General features: G+C 40.7%; 1 protein-coding gene across 5 annotated transcripts; it reads right to left on the reverse strand.

Annotated features, from left to right (window-relative positions):
- Positions 1–215: 215 nt before the first annotated feature.
- On the reverse strand, positions 216–10,826 carry tom1 (target of myb1 membrane trafficking protein). Of its 5 annotated transcripts, none has more exons than XM_085403219.1 (16): positions 10,627–10,826; positions 7,001–7,085; positions 6,830–6,908; positions 6,597–6,746; positions 6,360–6,494; positions 6,110–6,241; positions 5,769–5,885; positions 5,397–5,527; positions 5,239–5,281; positions 5,010–5,142; positions 4,813–4,876; positions 3,179–3,248; positions 2,829–2,894; positions 2,361–2,423; positions 2,074–2,113; positions 216–888 (listed from the first exon to the last, which is right to left on the reverse strand). In XM_085403219.1, the coding sequence occupies exons 1-16, from the start codon at positions 10,676–10,678 to the stop codon at positions 800–802; spliced, it is 1,449 nt and encodes a 482-aa protein (XP_085259345.1). In that variant the 5' UTR covers positions 10,679–10,826; the 3' UTR covers positions 216–799. The 5 variants fall into 5 exon arrangements, with proteins under 5 accessions (XP_085259345.1, XP_085259349.1, XP_085259348.1 ...); XM_085403223.1 differs by having other exon boundaries at positions 5,397–5,530; positions 10,627–10,818; XM_085403222.1 differs by lacking the exon at positions 6,110–6,241.
- Positions 10,827–19,108: the final 8,282 nt, after the last annotated feature.

Here is a 19,108-nt window from a genome sequence, read left to right on the forward strand (position 1 = left end):
CCCCTACTTGGGTAGAGCAGACCAGTCCATTTACCATTTACTATCAAAATTAGAAGAGACAGCCTGTGGCAATATAGAAGGACAGGACCAGTCTTTGCAAATTTGTAAATAATGTGTTCTTATGCCTCCATTTTTTTTTTTTTTTTTTTTTTGGTAATGGCAAGAAAAAGTCTATAAACATATTTAAAAAAAGACAGACTGCAAACACACAAATCTCCAGTTAATACTTTTAGTTTAATATGACAGCAGTGTGTCATCACTTGTTGTTAAACTTCAAGTAAAACATCTTCATAGGGACAAGCTGAATGTGAAAAAAACTCATAAATTTTCTTCAGCATCCGACATCAACAACGACATAAAGCCTCAAACTATTACCACAAGTTATGGCTGAGCTTCTCTTACAAGTGTTTGCTACTTTGACAGGGGCATTTCTGTACCTCATCATCATCTTTAACAATATATATATATATGTATATATAACAGCAATATAGTACATCATCTATGTTGCAAAATTTGTAACAATATTCTCATTTAACAGCAGGAATGTAACCATAAAAAAATGTGCAAATGTTTGCTTGTGGATCAACCCTCGTAACAACGTCAAGTAAAAACTTCGGTCTTTCCGCAGACATTAGTTTTAAGTTAAAAAACACATTTGCTCCCCCCAGCAAAAGAGCAGGGTACACATATACAATGTCATTTGCCATTCAACTGTTCATTAATAATAAATCTCCATTATCCAGCAGGTGGCACCGGAGCTTCATGAGTAATGTTAGTTTTGGCAGGTTTAGGTGAGACTTTAAGACTCTGAGTTGTCTTGCGAGGAAGCTCTCAGGGACGGCAGACGCTCGGCCGCTTTCGCTCTCTCTGCCAGAAACCTGTCGAACTCTGGGGAGGCAAGCAGGAGTCACTTTAACAGACATCTATAGGAAAGTTCCTGCACTGAGTAAACAAAGCCACAACTTTGGAGTTAAAGTGAGCTGTGACCAGACATGTGAGTGCTTTATGTTTCATTTTTAGTCCTTGAAGTAGTAAACATTTGGGGGTAAAAACAAAAGTCCTTCTAACCTCCTTGGTTACCTTGGTAGAGGTAACACGGGGAGCTATTTACCAAGCATTAAAGAAGCTCACTGCAGTTCACCAGTGGCTCAAATATTTTAGCAGCAATCTGAATGGACAATAGGTTTTGTCTATAGCTTCAGCACAGACTGCATATAAAAGATGGATAAAGCTACCAAAAAAAGAAAACAAAAAACAATCCCATTTTCATGCCTTAACCTGAGAATTTTAGCTGTCGCAATGAGTGTAGAGTGGATTTGACTGAAAAAACAAGGATATATTGATAGTAGTGAGCTGTCAATCAAAGCCAGCCATGATCAAATGCCGTGTTCCAGATACACTGGAATATCTAGGCATGTGTTGGAACTCACGAGCGATGTCAATCCCGAGTTAGCACATTCCAGAAAGAGCAATGAAAGAGAATATTGGTTCCTAGCAAGGTAGAGACCTTCAGGTATCACTAGCTATAAAGCCTTTCAGAAAACACATTCAGTGATGCAACCTGATCAGCGCTCTGCTATGGCTCATTTAATGAGTAACAAGTACACAACATTTGCAGTACAGATCAAATATTTAGAGTTTTACTACTGTTTAAATTCAGCGCTGCTATCTTGGATTTCTAACTATGGGTATGTTGGTCCACTCTGACTTGAGGGAGTGTTCCACTAAAAATTCATAATTTCCAACTTATTCAGGAACGCAGTCTGAAGCATACATACCATGCCATGTTGAAACTGAATTTAAAGGAGTGACCAAGATCATAGGTTCAGACTTCTGTTTGAAAGCAGACACTGCCACCTGCTGGCCATTTGACAAAGGCAACGCTTCCATATAGACTATCTCCATTGTTTTATATACAGTCTATCAGCTCTAAAAGAGGGTGTGTATTTCACTGCAAATATTCCATTTAATATAACCAAAGAAAGTTTTCTGTTTAAGAGTGTGTGCCCCATGTATTAACTTGGTTATAAAATCTGCTCCTTTGGAACAGGACATATGGGTAAGGATCCTCACCTTCACTGGTCACACCATCGGAGTCCTCAAAGTCATCATACTGTGTCATAAACACAAAATAAGTATATTTGATTATCCTTTAAGATAACTGTGTACCAAATTTCAAATTAAACCCACCCGCTTAGTCCTTTCTTTTTATAGTCAGTCACCTTTATGTAGATATATCTAAACATTTCTAATACCTTGGATTGGTATCTGCAAAGTCCACCAACATCTTTTCTTTTTTAAACTTTTAAATACGGCAAAGTAGATTCGATGAATGAATATCATTCCCAGTTCAGACTTACCTCATCATCCAAAGCAAGCCATTTCTCAATATCATCCATTACACTGGACTGGGTGATAGGAATCTAAGAAAGAAAGAAGAGACACAGATTGGCTACATGGATAAAACTTCATCAAGGTTGACAAAGCTACGAAGCCATGAAAACAAAAACGAAAGTCAACCGCAAAAACAACAACAAAGAAAAATCACATGTGGCTAAACATAGCATTCAGTGAGGAAGACTTCGGGTGTGACAACAATGCAGCATATCAAAAGTGCAAACCGAACAGTGTCATGCTCTTACGACGCCACAACTGGTCATGCAAACCTTTGTGCTCTATTTCAGTAACTGAACCACCAAAGCCAAAAAGTGACCCAACCCAGACCACAGCAAAGTAAATCAAAACTGTATGAAAAGAACCAAAAGACAGAGGGTATGAAAAGGCGAAACCAACGTAAAGCCAGGGCACGTTTTAAAATTCACACCCACCATTCCCCTTTTAATCATCCAATCTAACTTTGGTGAAGAGCTGCGAGTGGAATCTGGACTGCCATCCTTCACGTACAGACAGATTTCATTCAGGAGGAAAACAGTTACTCAAACAAAGTAACGCATACTCAGGCCTGTAGCTCAGATATTATGTACAGCACTTGGTGCTCTGTCATATACAAAAAAACCCAGGATTTCACATATGCTTGCTGTTTAAAATAAATTTAACAATATCATAACTGAATTTACTTTTGGTCCTAAAGGTCATGTCACAGCTAAGTAAAAGAAAAAATCAGTTATAGTAGCCGATAAATCGAAACCTTGCAAGCAGTATAGACATCTTTGCTTACAGGTTCAGTGTTTTGTAGTTTGCTGTCCTGAGCTTGAGCAAGACCGTCCACCACAACTCCGCTCCCGTCTCTGAAAGGCAAAAATTACTAATAGGTTAACTGCAACGTAATCTAGTAACCGATATTACTTTTAACAAAGTTAAATGTTGGCTCATGTGTTCAGGAACAAATGAAAAGAAAGACTGGGAACTGTCACCACAAAACAATTCTATTAAATCACCGTAATTTACTTGAATAGTCACAAAAAATTAATTTTAAAACCTATTTTCACATTTATTTGTTCATATAAGGGCAAGGGTGGTTACTTCAAGTTGTAAAAAGCCAAATTGTTCAACCACCTTTAGCTAGCTATTTTAATGTTTATAACTTTTTGTCACAGTTCTGGATCATTTTGAGTTGCTTGTGTTTTGGTATTATTCTGTATTATGGTTTATGTTCTGATTCACTTGTTGTGCTGTTTTGATTATTATTATTATCCCATGTTTTGGTTTAATTCTTGTTAAGAGTTTAGTTCTTAGGTTTAGATTGGGTGCTCCCTCTGTTCGGTGTCTAGTCTGTGTCTCTGTGCCTGTTGTGTGCTTTGTGTTTTATTTTGACAGTCTCTGTTCTGTGTTCAGTCTCCGTCCCCATGTTTTCTCTTTCCCTGTACTGGTCCCACATCTCCTGTCTAGTAATCCTTGCCTCTGTTACCATGTCAGTTATGTTGTAGTGTTAAGCTCATGTCTTTGACTCCGTGTCGTATTCCTGTTTTACTTTGATAGTCTCGTGTGCTTGGTCAGTGTATCTAGTTTTGCCTTCCCTTCTCTCATGTCTGATTTGTCCCAGCTGTGTTTCCTGCTGTTCCCCATCCTCCCGTGATCCTACCTGTGTATCTTACTCCTCAGTTTCCCCCTGCTTGTTGTCGTTAACCTTCATACACCCTCTCTGTGCTGTGTTTCTCCCTTCGTGTTCCCATAAATATTCTACTTTTCAGTCTGGTTTGTTTTTCTCGCATGTGTTTCCTAGTTTCTAGTTTCCACTGTACGGTTTAGTTCTAGTTTTCATGTTTGAGATTTTGGTTTACTTTTGTGAAGTGTATTTCTTATGTGCAGTTTTTCCCAGGAATAAAGCTGCGCCTTAAGTTTAACTTTCAGTTTCTGAGTCCTGCGTTTGGGTCCTTCATCCCGCCTGCCACACAGCACTTGCCGTGACACTTTTAGTGATTTATTTAAACCTTTTGTTGATAGCTAACTATCTGAAATTGTTAACAGATTATGCATTCTTTTAAGCCAAAGGTTTGCTTTTTAGCTAATTATTGCAACCATTTATATAAATTCTTATTTAACTATTTAGGCCAGACTGCGATTTCAGTGAATTATTAGTTAACTGAAATCTGTTTATTTTGAGTTAATTATCAATTTTCAGCTATTTCAGTTGTGTATTTATCAGTTAAGAGAGTTACTTTAAAGTTTAATAAGTGCTTAATAAATAATCTATATTCCTTTAAGATTCCTTTAGACTAATGACTTAATTTTGCCTTAAACAAGACATTTTTGTGAGTGGTGCAGCTCTACAATTTAAAACATCACCCTGCTGTGCAAACATCTGTTTATGTCATAAAGGTTGCACATTTATGATGCAGGTTTTTTCTGTACCTTGGTCTTTGTTGAGTTGACACATTTATTTTCTGTGATAAAGTGTCATCTGATTCACTTGTACCTGGAAGAAGAAACGCAAAAGGAACAAATAAAGAGCAGAATAAGTCTCCACGTTCTGCATGAAATTAGGGATCGCTGCATAATTCCTTTCCCTATGCTTGCCATGATAAAATATATCTAAGTACAGTACTTACTAAGTTTTGCCATCTGACTGGACAAACTGTCAGATTTTGGAAAACTCATTGAGCTGTCATTGGTAACTGAAGCAGCCTCTGATTGGCTGTCAGTCTTCAAGTCTAGCTCTGTTAAGTTGACATAGGTGTGGCCCTGAAAGACACAGAGGGAAACAGCACAATTTAACCAGTTCACGCCGTTATGACTACTGTGTGGAAAGACTCCAAAAATGGCCGCCACGTTCTTTACCTTCTGCTCTGCGTTCTGACCGTTTGTTATTCGTCGTTCAAACCTGCCGACGACAGAATGAAATCATCGTGTGCAGAGAAACTCCATGCTGAAATATTGCCTTCCTCTTTATTTTGCCAATAAACACGATGACGCGATGGAGAGAATGGAGCAGGTACCTGTGGTAGCGATTGAAGGCGGTGTTCATTTCATCGTTAGTTGCTAATAACTCTTCGATCAGCTTCTCCTCGCTGAGTCTGGGGACTATCTTCACTATCCTGTCTTGCATTTCTTTACATACTGTGTATAACTGCTAATGACACAATCAGACAAAGAATGCGTGGGTGGGGTGGGGGGGGCGTTGAAGGGCCAGATGCAACACAGAACGTATAAAGTAGGAGATCAGTTAAGGGTAAGGCACTGTTACTCAGCATTAATGGAAAGGATCACACTCACAGAGAATATTACACATTCATGCAGTAAAACACACGCAGCTTGTTTTTAAATGTGACTTCATTTGTGTGTGTGCGCTTGTGTGTGTGCGTGTTTACCTCCAGCAGCTCCATGTCTGCTTGTTTTACCGTAACTGGATCTAGTTGACTCATCAAATCTGACATCATAGTCAGGTTGCTGCGCACCACTCCTAGCTCTGCCTTTAGCTTCTTCACCTGGAATATCAACAGCACTTACTGAATAAACACAGGTACGGTGACTCGATGAAAAGAAGAAGAAGGCAAATATTGATTTTATAAGGGTTGGAAGCGAAAAAGAATTAAGAAGCACAGCTACAAAAAGGAGTTCTGTGACTCTATTGTAACCAACATAGAAAAGCCAGTTAGCGAGAAGCACAGTGCAATTATAATAAGAGTAAGTCCCTTTCCAGTCCCATCACCTGGCTGTGAGTCAAGGCATTGTTTCCCTCAAGGGCCAGTTTTAGATCAGAGGTCTGAGGTGGGATGAGCGGTTTGGAAGACAGGAGTACAGCAGGCAGAGTAGTAACAGCAGGCCCATTGCCAGGCAAAGTCTGATAAGCAAAGGCGGAGAAATGACCAGACAGGAAAAAAGACCAAAGATGATGATAGGATGATAGGAAACACCCAACTGTTAGCAATAAAACAAAGGTCACCCAGCCCTGTATCCACCTTTTTCGGGGCTTCGGGTGGTGTGTAACCTTCCAGCTGATTGGCGGGGAACTCGAGTCCTTTCCGTCGCAGGTCTTCGTAGACCGATACTACACCCGTCAGGTCGGGTGAGCTGCGGAATGCATCGGCCCACGCCTTGACAAGAGAAAACCACAAATTAGGACTAGACAGTAAACCAATGTGACACTAAAGAATGACAACAACTTTATTCTTTTATTCCCTTGAGCCACACCTCACCTGTATGATGCCAAGCACTCTGTCATGTAGGATTTGTGGAGGGTTGTTCCTCGGGATAATCGACCGCACCAGAAACCCTTCTATGAAATCGCGCGTTGTAACCAGGATGTGAAATCTGTAGCCGCAGTTCTTCATGCAGGTCTCGAGGACCTGAAATCACAGAGTTTCAGAGAAATGCCTTACCAATTACAAACTACACACATCTGATGAGAACATAAAGAGTCAACACTCACAGTCAGCGTTAGCATAACCTCCTTGAAGTTCTTATTCCCCACAATCCTTTTTTTAATGGCTCTGAGTGCATCTTTGGGCCTGTAATTACAACATTTTCAATAGTCAGCCGCATGCAACCTCAAGAGGACAAGCTTGTTCCTGATGCTAACAGATAACGAATGTGCACACACCCTTCCTCTGAGCTGTTGATTATGTCACAGATTTCCATGTTGAGTTCCCAGTCTTCAGATGGCAGGCTGGAGCTGGTCGCACGCTCTGTGCAAAGTAGGTGAAAACATGAAACATGTCTCATTGTTACATTATAATTAGTAGAAATACATGAATTTGTTATTCCTTTATGAGTAATACATGGTAACAACGTAGAGACAAATTCGCCTTTAGTAAACATTATTTTCATTTCCTATGTCAAGGTTGTGATTGTGTGGTGTTCCACAGGGACTGACCTTAGGACTCCCATATTTTTAATAGGAATATAAATAGGTGCCTTTTAATACATAGGGAGCAGACATTATAGACAGTGCTGGGAAGGTTACTTTTAAAATGTATTCCACGACAGATTACAGAATACATGCCCCAAAATGTATTTTGTAACGTATTCCGTTACGTTACTCAATGACAGTAACGTATTCTGAATACTTTGGATTACCTATTACATTATCGTGCTTTTTTACAACTACATGAATGTGTGATTTATTACAATTGCTGAAGGCTACTCGCCATACCAACTAGATGTTTAAATCTTAATATAAAATGAGTAACAGTTGGGTGGACATTAGGTAAGGCTGCACTTTTTGCAGCGATCTCGTATAGAAAACTATTCCACGCGTATATAAAACAGGGACCTCTGGCTAATACGTCGGGTTCATGTCGGGCTCGTAGCCGAAAAATAGCTTTACTTTGTTGTCTGGGTCAACTTTGCTAGCGAGAGACAGAGAGAGGTGTTGAAAGGCTGCTCCAATGGAACTTATTGTTTCGGAGAAAAACACGAACAAAGTGTACAGTCGAGTCTTAATAGCTTACTTACAACTGGGCTCATCAGGCACTCTTTTTGGCTGCAGTGGTTATTATTATATTTACATGCTTCCAGCTCCCGTTTCTGCTCGGTGACAGCTCATTTTTCCACTCTCCTTTTTCTCCCTCCCTCGCTCACAGACACATAACGGGTATTGCAGTCCTTTCTCCCTGAAGCACGGACTACACTGCCCATGAGGCTACATTCTTTAGGCCTATGCCTGTAACACTCTGCCTATTGCCTTCATATTAAATCATTTTTGTGAATAATTTTTAAAAATATTTCTTCACGTCATTATGCAAGTAGGGGTGACATGGGCCGCGACATTGAGACACGGGCTTTAGAGCCTCTTAATGCGTGTTTTGTTTGGAGCGTGGAAACCAAAAATAGAGAGGGCATAGCCGAACATATGGAAAGTAAAATACCACCGTGTAATCCCTTTATTTCAGCAAAGTAACTGTATTCTGAATACAAACTTTTTAAACAGTAACTGTAACGGAATACAGTTACTCATATTTTGTATTTTAAATACGTAACGGCGGTACATGTATTCCATTACTCCCCAACACTGATTATAGAGCCACAGTCAAACTGTAAATTCTGAAATTTATACCGAAATTGTAAAACCTCCTTTAAAAGTGACAAGACTTAAAAGGATGCCAATAATGGTAAATGTCCTGCATTTGTATAGCGCTTTACTAGTCCCTAAGGACCCCATAGCGCTTTACACTACATTCAGTCATTCACCCATTCACACACTGGTGATGGCAAGCTACATTGTAGCCACAGCCACCCTGGGGCGCACTGACAGAGGCGAGGCTGCCGGACACTGGTGCCACCGGGCCCTCTGACCACCACAAGTAGGCAAAAATGGGGTTAGTATCTTGCCCAAGGATATTTGGCATGTAGCCATGGGATCGAACTACCGACCTTCTGATTAGTGGCTGACCTGCTCTGCCACCCTGAGCTACAGCCACCCTATAATCAAACATACAGACTTGGAATATTTTAAACAGTATACCACGGGGCTGACCTCAGTCTCTGAAAACATTAAGCTGCTTTTTGTTTGTTTTTTGTCTGCTTGAAGTTGTAGTAATTCCAGGACTGTATTAATTGTCTTTTATTAATGTTTTTATGTGTTTTTTCATATTATGCAAACCCAGTTTTGGAAATATTGGCTTTTACATTTTACTATCTTATGAAAAATTACAGTACATTTTAAATTTGATGACAGAAAAAAGAAAAGAAAACAAAGAATCATCATCAATGACTTTTTTTTGTCACTGTCCTAACATTAACCAATTTCATAACCTCCAACAACGACTTGCAAACAGTCAGGCAACATGCCATTTCTCCATGTTTGCCAGAATGTCACTGACTAGCCTATATGCCTTAGTGACCGAGGTGTCTAATGTCTAATTCACCCTATTTAAAATTTTTGTGTGGAAAAAAAAGATTTCATGTTAGAAACATTAAAATTACATGAAAACCATTAATTTGCTGGCACTTTTAATTGGCAAAAGATAAAAAAAGTGGGCACTTTTAATAAGGTTTGTCAGGAGTTACATTTAAACTATATCAAAATGTGCCATGAGAACACGGCACATTTTCCTCACTCATCAAAGTGAGGAAAAGGAAGAAGAAAAAAAGAGGAAGAGGAGAAAATGATCATAATTAAACATAATGCTGAATAACTAATTGTTGCTACTCTAGCCTTAACTGTGGGGGACAGACACTTCCACTATCATCACGTTAGTTCTTTTGTTTGCTTTGCCCTTTAACATAAGTGAACCTAGCCTAGCAGAACAGCCAAGTTAGCACAGCCACAGTCAGTGATGGGACACTGGTAAATGACTTGTTAGCATAGCTAGCTGGCTGATATAATGTAGCAGATAGTAATTACAGTAATATTACACTTCGTAACCGGTCAACCTAGTGTTGGACACTGTTGCTAAAATAAACACGCTGCCGTTTGTTGATCAGTGTTTTACCTGTAACTTTAGAGGATCGTTGGTGGTGGTGGCGTTGGATTATTTATAGAATAATGGTGATGAATGTTGGTTGAAGGGGCCCCTTTGAGAATTTTTGCCCTGGGCCCCCATAGACTCTAGAACAGCATGTGGCTTGTTTGGATTTTTGATCAGTTTACTGTGTGGAGGTTAAACTTTAGACCAGCTTATCAGATGACTGAATTAACTTGACCAAAAAACTGATGGAAATATTAAATTCACTATATTCAAGACTAGGCTATATTTAAGTTTTCTTTAGATTATAATATTATTTAGATTACAAATCGTGTAAAGACTTTTACTGCAGCTTCAACTAAGATCTCCTCTTCTACATATCTTAATGAGCATCTCTGGATCTCCACCATTATCACTGACTACAGCCAAACGATCGTCAGATTTGGGTCAGGGGGATGTCGGCCACTCTTTGCGGCCCGCCCAGCTATTTGCAGGTTAAGGCAGAGCCGGGGACAACCAATCAACTGAAGCACCTCAGCGTCTTCCTCCCGCCTCTGCCAAGTCATTGTCTCACAGGGGCGTCAATCAAACCATAAGCCGTTGTTCTTCTGTCAGTCCTAATGAATTTAACTTGATTTCTATTTCTCTAACATAATCGCATTATAACGCATCACCCCGACAAAAGCCTCGACAATAAGAGTCCACAGAGCAGCTCTGCAGGGACGTGACTGCGGGAGATGTAAGGTGTCGGTATAAGACGCCCGAGCCTGACTGGAGAATTTTCTTTTTATGCAGTGTAAAGACTCATAAAGGCGCTCACCGATGCGCTGTCCCACGGGCGTGCTGAACGGATTCCCCATTAAAAACTCCATGATGAGCGCGGTGAGGGGCCCAGCGAAGCACCGACGTCTCCGGGCCGAGCCGTATGCGACAGCAAGCGGCCCCGCTGTCTCTCTCTCTCTCTCTCTCTCTCCTGCAGACTGCTGCGGCTTCACACAACAAAGTGGGGCACCAGTTGAACTGCGTCATGCGTTTTAAAGGGAAAGCAGCCCGCAGTTATCAGATGGTCAGCGTTCCAGTGTTAGTACAGCGTAACTGCGCCACACACAGGCATTATTCTTTGCTGCATGCACTGCTGCCACTCTATTAGCAATACTTACCTGCGTGTAAGAAGCACAGTTTTGTCTGAGCACTGAGTAAGGGTCCTCTATTAGAGTCAGATTTCAGCCATAAGCAGCAGGGCACCCCGAGATCACTTGAAATGTCACCTAAGAAAGGTCGATAAATGTTTGTTTTTGTGTGTCATATATCAATAGTTATCATTTAAAAATGAAATATTTTGATAAATAAGTTAACAGAGAGACAATTAACCATTTTCAATGTAAGAGCTGTGGTGACGTTCATGCTGATGTAATTCTGTCCGTTTTTATATTTGCATTTTACACTAGTAAGCCATGAAAATGCACGTGTTGGATGTATAATGCACAAATGATCAAGCATTGACAATACAGAGCAAATGTCAGCCTTGCTGAGGTGGGCTGTTGGTGATGGGTTTAGTAGCGAGCTCAAATCAAATCATGGTATAGTTATAGTTTCATGCGACTTTAATATCTCAGCTGACCAATTTAATGCTTCACATTCAAATATGTCACATGTGCTGTATATGTAGTTTTGCTGCGCTGGGTTTTAGGAATCATCTCAGCTATGGAGGCTGACTGAAAAACAGCAGAGAACAAAACTATTCTAATATCCTCCTCATTTTACCTCTGGGTCCTACGTGGTTATCAACCTGCTCACTGCATCAGAGGAGAAGGGGACAGGATTTGCAGCTTGTGACTGAGACACAACATTGTGTGTGTTTATGAGTGAGATAATTACATTTCAAGCAATAAGATTTTCTGGTTCTGTGAATGCATAATTGTTATTTTGGAACTTAAACACATTTACCCCAATAATCCCTCTTGTTGATCTACACTTATGGATGGCTCTTAAAAAAGAGAGACTGACAATGCTACAAAGCAGCCAGATAACAAAATGTAACTGAGCACCACTGCTGTATGTTTACAAGTAAATGCGATAACTGAAGTATCTGCTTTGTTATTGTTGTTGTTGTTTTTGTGAGGAGCCATTTCTGTGGCCTGAATATTGGACTGCTAGCTGTTGGAATGAGGGAGTTCATCATTGCTGCTGCTATTTGAATGCAGTTTGAATTAAAACACAGGTTGATTCCTCCATCAGCTGATGCAGAGACCATCCAAATAACTGTAGCTGGGATAACGGTTGTGAATAATTAATGGAGAATCTCCCGAACCACTGACATGCAGCTGAATATCTCTGCTATATCTCTCTATCTATCTATGATAGATAGAGAGATATAGCCTAACCTTTTTACATAAAATGAAATACAATGCACACCATCTCTAACTGTAAAAAGAGTTAATTCTCAGTGCAGACAGTTTTGTATGTAAACATCAATCATGTGCTTCTCTGACACCAAAAGGTATATGGTGAATGCAACTAAAATGCAAACAACTTGGTTGTTCTGGAGCTCTCAACTGAACGTGGTCTTCATCAGGTATTACATACCATAGCTGGAGAAAAAAACACTCATCTTAACCGATCGCACCACAGTATCAGTTCCTTGGGTCCTAAAAGCTGAACAGAAAAGTGCATTTATAAGAGTTTGGATAGCTAAGATACAACAGACCTGGACAGGAGAGGCTCTTCATGCTTGTGTAGCTCTCTGCCACACGGGTGTGCTGTTAGACTTTAACTCAAAGTTTGATCCAGTGCATGATCAGTAAACATCATAAGAGCCTGGTTTTAATTTACACCCTGATCCTTCCTGTCCTTCCCTGAAACTGTTTTTTAAATATTTAACGCCACAGTATCATACTTATATTCACATTTTGCTTGGTAAATCACATCCCTAAGAAAACTTTGGGTCAGGTGATATTCTTGACAGAAAAAACTGGAAAAACGACAAACTACACAACTAGTGGGAATACCAAGAGCTTAACAGGAACCCCAAGCAGGTTTTTCCACCTTTGCTTACGGTAAACAAAAACCCCTGAACACATAATAATTTTTTAATATATAACCAACACAACAGAACTTTGCAAACAGAAGGATTGTAAAACAGCAATTCAATATAAGTGACATCTGAAAACAAGTCTGTTCCACGTTTTTAGTTTCACTATGGACGTAAACACAGTATAGTTCAAAGATGACTCAGCTAGTCAGTATAATGAGTTTCAGCATATTATATACTAGGTATTTTGATATACATTCACCAGTCACTTTATTGGGTACATATGTTCAGCTGCTTGATTAATGCAAGTATCTCGTCAGCCAATCACATGGCAGCAACTCAATACATTTAGGTTTGTAGACGTGATCGAGATGACCTGCTGAAGTCCAAACTGAGCACAGAATGTGTGAGAAAGGAGATTTAAGTGACTTTAAACATGACATGGTTGTTGGTAACAGACGTGTTGGTCTGAGTATTTCAGAAACTGTCAATCTGCTGGGATTTTCCCCACACAAACATTACTAAGGTTTACAGAGAATGGTCTGAAAAAGAGAAAATATCCAGTGAGTGACAGCACTAATGCCCTGTTGATGCCAGAAGTCAGAGGACAATGGTCAGGCTGCTTTGAGCTGATAGGAAGGCAACAATAACTCAAATAACCGCTTGTTACAACCAAGTAATGAGTGGTGCAGAGATGCAGACAAAGTGAGTCTACATTTCACACAGGCTCACTTAAACTAGGAAATGTTGCCTGGTTTGATGAGGCTCTTTCTGCCACAACATTCAGATGGTAGGGTTAGAATCTGGCCCAAACAATGTAAAAGCAAAGATCCACTCTACCTTGTGTCAACAGCCACAGAACAAACCTGGAGTCAGTTAATATTCCCGCATGCAAAACTGGAAAAACTACAAACTGCACAACTTGTGGGAATACCAAGAGTGTAGCAAGCAGGTTTTTCCTGCTTTGCAAACAGTGGACAAAAACCCCAGAACACACAATGTCACACACAAGATCACAGGAACAGAAGGCAGATCAGCTTGCAGTTTTCCAAGAAATAAATGACCGTTTCCACTGAGAAATGTCCCTCAGAGTGACAGCAGGGTAATACATTTGTTATGTTTGACCGTGACCGTGGTGCATGACTCAGACTCGGTGACTCACAGCCTGGCAGAGGTTATAGTTTTACTCTCTTACACCCGCAGATGCCCATTAAAACAAACCACAGACACTATCCGTAATTATTAACATGCTGCATTTTGATCTGTTCTGTGATCACCCACATACTGCTCTTCAAGGCATGTGTGATCATCGCTGTCTAACAAGACAGACGCTTTTTTTTGGTCCTCTGTCAAACAGGGTGAGCCTGTGATTATTGCACTGCAGTTAAACCCATGTCTTTTAAGCACGAGTCTCACAGAGTGAGCGTATCTGTCTGTGCAGTAATGCTGCAATGTAGTAAGCCACTGTTGCTATGCTACCACTGAAGTATGGAGACAAATGCATGTAATTACTAAATACAGTAACATATAACACTGTAGCTACATAAACAATGTAGATATTTGCATTAATAGCAGTTAAAATGATGTGTTGGCACCAAAGCAAGTGGTGTAGATAGTTCTAGGAGTATTATAATCGGGACCATTTCTTTGTGTGTCCTGATACATCAACAGCAGCTAATGCTTTTCTTGAAATGTATTTTAGATATCAGCACTTAGAAAATGTTCCAGAGATCATGTCAGTCAAAACTGAGATTTTAGTAAAAGGTTCAGAGTGTAAGAAGAAAACGCCCACTCCATTAATCTGAATTCTCCAAGTGACATGATCCTTGCTTTTAAATCAGAACTATACTATAAGGGTTTTCTCAAAATATTTGAGAAAGCATGGTGGCACGGTGGTTAGCACTGTTGCCGCACAGCAAGAAGGTCCTGAGTTCAATTCCACCGTCAGGCCGGGGTCTTTCTGTGTGGAGTTTGCATTTTCTCCCCGTGTTTGCGTGGGTTCCCTCCGGGTACTCCGGCTTCCTCCCACCATCCAAAGACATGCAGCTTGTGGGGATAGGTTAATTGGATAATCCAAATTGCCACTAGGTGTGAATGTGCGAGTGAATGTGAGTGTGAATGGTTGTCTGTCCTTGTGTGTTGGCCCTGCGACAGACTGGCGACCTGTCCAGGGTGTACCCCGCCTTTCGCCCTATGACAGCTGGGATAGGCTCCAGCGCCCCCCGCGACCCTGAAAAGGATAAGCGGAAGCGAATGGATGGATGGATGGTTTTTAAAAGACTGAATAATAATCATATCTTTTCTTATTAAGTAGATCTTCAGTAATGTGCAATCATGTGCGAACTATCTTAGTCAAGCTCTTTAAGCAGTCTTAAGGAATACTCCAAGTGCTTTCATGGACTTTCCTGTAATGTTTGTCCACGTAACCTGCTGAATATGTACGGAGCTCTGTCATCCCACAAATATTAATGAGAACCTATTACTCAAATTCTCACCAAAACACTCTTATTCTATGATTTGTAAAGTGTGTTAGCTTGATTCAGAGTTCAAAGTAATCCTTAGTTATGTTATGCTAGGCCCTGATGTGGCCTATCAGTTCATTCACTGTGTAAAATGTGCTGTTATAGCTGTTTTTTCCTTTAAGGACCTGACTTTAAACTCATTTTCCTTTGACTGTCTTCCCCCTGAAAACAGAGAGTTAGAGCGACAGATACATGGGGCTTTGGTGCCTACAGCTGAAGCTATTTTATTTAATTCAATTTAGTTTGATTTAGCTCCAAATTACAACAACAGTCCTGTCAGGGCACTTTATATTATAAACAATAATAATAATGGATTGGATTTATATAGCGCTTTTCAAGGCACCCAAAGCGCTTTACAATGCCACTATTCATTCACTCTCACATTCACACACTGGTGGAGGCAGCTACAGTTGTAGCCACAGCTGCCCTGGGGCAGACTGACAGAGGCAACTGATATCGGCCCGTCTGGCCAACACCAGTAGGCGGTAGGGTAAAGTGTCTTGCCCAAGGACACAACGACCAGGACAGAGAGCCCGGGGATCGAACCGGCAACCTTCTGGTTACAGATGCGCTTCCCAACCCCCAGCACCAAGCCAGCACTTGGCCATGGTGGGAAGGATAAACTTCCTTTTGACAAGACTAAACCTCAGAGAGAACCAGGCTCAGGGAGGGGCAGCCCTGTGCTGTGATTGGTTGGGGGTGAGGGGGAGACATGATTGAGCTAGAGATTAACAATAACTAATGATTAAATGCAGAGTAGTGTGGTGGTGTTTCATCATCAAAGTCAATCAAAGAATCAGCTGAGAACATAAAAAGATTTTAAAAAGTGATCACAGACAATTATATTTCTTCTCCTGTAGAGATCAGGACAGTCCTGCTACGAGACAGAAACAGTGATGGCAGTCACCAGCCCTCAGAGTCACTGTGTGACTGTTTCACCCAAGAAAATTTTTATTTCTTAGAGCTAATTTGGTTCAAAATGTTATATAAAAGTGCCTTTTCCCCTCTGTGTAATCACAGATACGACACAAGGAGCAATTAAAACTCCTTGTTGTAAAAAGTGTGTCTGTGACCAATGTTTTTATAACTTTTCTCTGTTTTCCCTCCCACCACCATCTCCTTCTCTTGCAGCCAACAGTGTCTGCATCCCACTATAACGCTCTGTTTGTTTCCCTCTCCCAGCGCCTGACATGCCGGCACATAAAGATCTTTCATTTACTTTCCCTGGAGTAAATGTCAGAGATGATTTCCAGAGGGAAAGAATATAAACTGCCTCAGAGCGATGCAGGCCTCTCCAAACGCGTGGGCAGCACCATGAATTGGTGTGCTTCCTCTCCACCGCTGGGGATTATTCAGGGCATTTAGAAGAACATACTGTCAAAGCAGTTAAAAGAAAGGGAAGAAAGAAATAAGAAAGCATAAAGTCTTTAATTGGCAAAGCATGATATTGCCTTTCTTGGGACTCTTTAATGTCTCATCTAGCGCTATGTGTGAGAACAAGCGCTTCCACAAGCATCTAATTAGAGTGGCTTGGCAGTAACTTGTCTACGTTCACACACTATGGAGCCCTGATTAGTCTTCTCAGCCTGCAAATGAAATGCAGTGGAGAGTGTTGCTCATCCGTACATAGGTCTGTTTATCTGAAACGAGCTTTATCAACTGTCATGAAAATGCAGTTGCAAAAGTGACTGCCTGGAGGAGAGGTGCAGATAAAAGCAGGGCAGACAACAGCAACTGAAGTGAAAATTCATATTCAAGCAGGATGGTCCATCAGGAAGCATTTTTTTGGTGACAGTAGTTCTGCTTTTGGACACAATAAATCTCCACTGTATGAGTCATCAGTGGCCGCAGTGTGTATTTCTGTGTGCGTGCGTGTGTAGAGGAGGGCAGCTGAGTTAAGTTATGTGGAACTGAAACCATCTGGTTTCTTCCTCATCACAGAGAACAGAAATACCTCAACTCGTCACCAGACACGCGCAACAGCCTCTCATCCTGTTGTCATGGCAGTAAAGCGCAGGATGGCGAAAAAATATTTCTTTGAGCAGGTCAGATATTTATGTTCATGGCTTCCACCAAACAGCTGGTTTTGTTATCTGGTAATTACACTACGTGTAGTGTGGCAGAAGTGTGGCACACGCACAGTAGCTTTTTAATATGTAATCAACATGACTGAACTGTGCAAACATTATATGGATTATAAAATAACTATTCAATATGAGTGACATCTGATAAGCTTTATACTGAAAACCAACCTAATTGTTAGTTTGACCATGTAAATATACACACATATACACATATACATAACTAAAAATATTTCAGCACATCTTATCCCACTCACCACTGAGCCTCTGATCAGCTGTGTGTTAATGCAAGTATCTGATCAGCCTATCACATGGCAGCAACTCAGTGGATTTAAGCATGTAGACATGGTCTAACTCTAACCTGCTGAAGTTCAAACCGAGCATCAGAATGGGAGACGAAAGGTGATTTAAGTGACTTTGAATGTGGCATGGTTGTTGGTGCGACACAAGCTGCTTTGAGTACTTCAGAAACTGAACATTTCTGTCATGGTTCTTGCTGCTCTGGTTGCTGTGCTCACCTTCTCCTCCAGGGCGGCGTCTGTGCCATCCTGGATTCCACGCCCACGCTCTAATCACCTGCTGCTCATCTCTACTGATTACTCCAGGCAGTACTTAAGGCCTCAGTGGAGTGTTGGTCCTCGTTGGATCGTTGTACTTACTTCACCCTTCCTTTCAGATTGAGTGTTTTCATTATCACAGACTGATTGAAGAGGTGTGTGAGTGAGTTTTTCCCCAAGCCCTGGACCTTCCCTCTGAACCCCAGGAACCCTCTCCCCACATTCACTGTATATATGTACAAATCTCACCTGGTGCTGTAAATAAACCCTTTTGTGCTTGCACATCTCAGAGTCCTGCATTTGAGTCCTGCCCAGCAAATCGTGACAATTTCAGAAACCATCACAGTGAAAGAAAAACTGTCCAAAGAGCATCAGTTCTCTGGGTGAAAATGTGTTATTGATGTCAGATGTCAGAAGAGAATGGCTAGACTGCTTCGAGTTGATAGGAAGGCAACATTATGTTAAATAAGGTATGCAGAAGAGCATCTCTGTATGCAAAACATGTCAAAGCTTGAAGCAGATGTTACACAGCTGCAGAAAACCTCACTGGGTGTCGTTTCCATCAGCTAAGAAACAGAAATTGAGGCTTTAATTTACAAAAGAGAGAGTTTACAAAATCTTACAATAAATGACTGCAAAAACATTGCATGGATCCATGCTGCTGTGTATTGCTGCTGATCATGCTCATCCCTATATGACCACAGTGTTCCTATGTTCTGATGACTGCTTCCAGCAGTCAACACATCATGTCCCAAAGGTCAAATCATCTCAAGCTGGTTTCTTAAACATGACAATGAGTTCACTGTAGTCAAATGCTCTGTTGGAGATCTGGACATAGATGTCATTCAGGCAGCTTTGAAGGCAAAAGGTGCTCCTAGCAAGCTGTATCTAATAAACAATGCATATCAATCATTCTTTCTATCTATGTAATATGTACTATTTTAATAATTACATGAAACATTATTCTTATTATTAAAAATTGCTCATGATTTTATAGCTGAGTCTGATGTTGCTGATGTGTTGATGATATCTTTTAAAAATGGGAACTTTAGAGCTGACACTGCTGCTACACACAGCTGGAGTAGTCTCTGGATGGAGTCAGCGAAGGAGT

Source organism: Rhamphochromis longiceps, linkage group LG4 (assembly GCF_057381845.1).
Source record: "Rhamphochromis longiceps isolate RC_006_pf linkage group LG4, R_longiceps_female_GT1.1, whole genome shotgun sequence".
NCBI classification, from domain to species: domain Eukaryota; kingdom Metazoa; phylum Chordata; class Actinopteri; order Cichliformes; family Cichlidae; genus Rhamphochromis; species Rhamphochromis longiceps.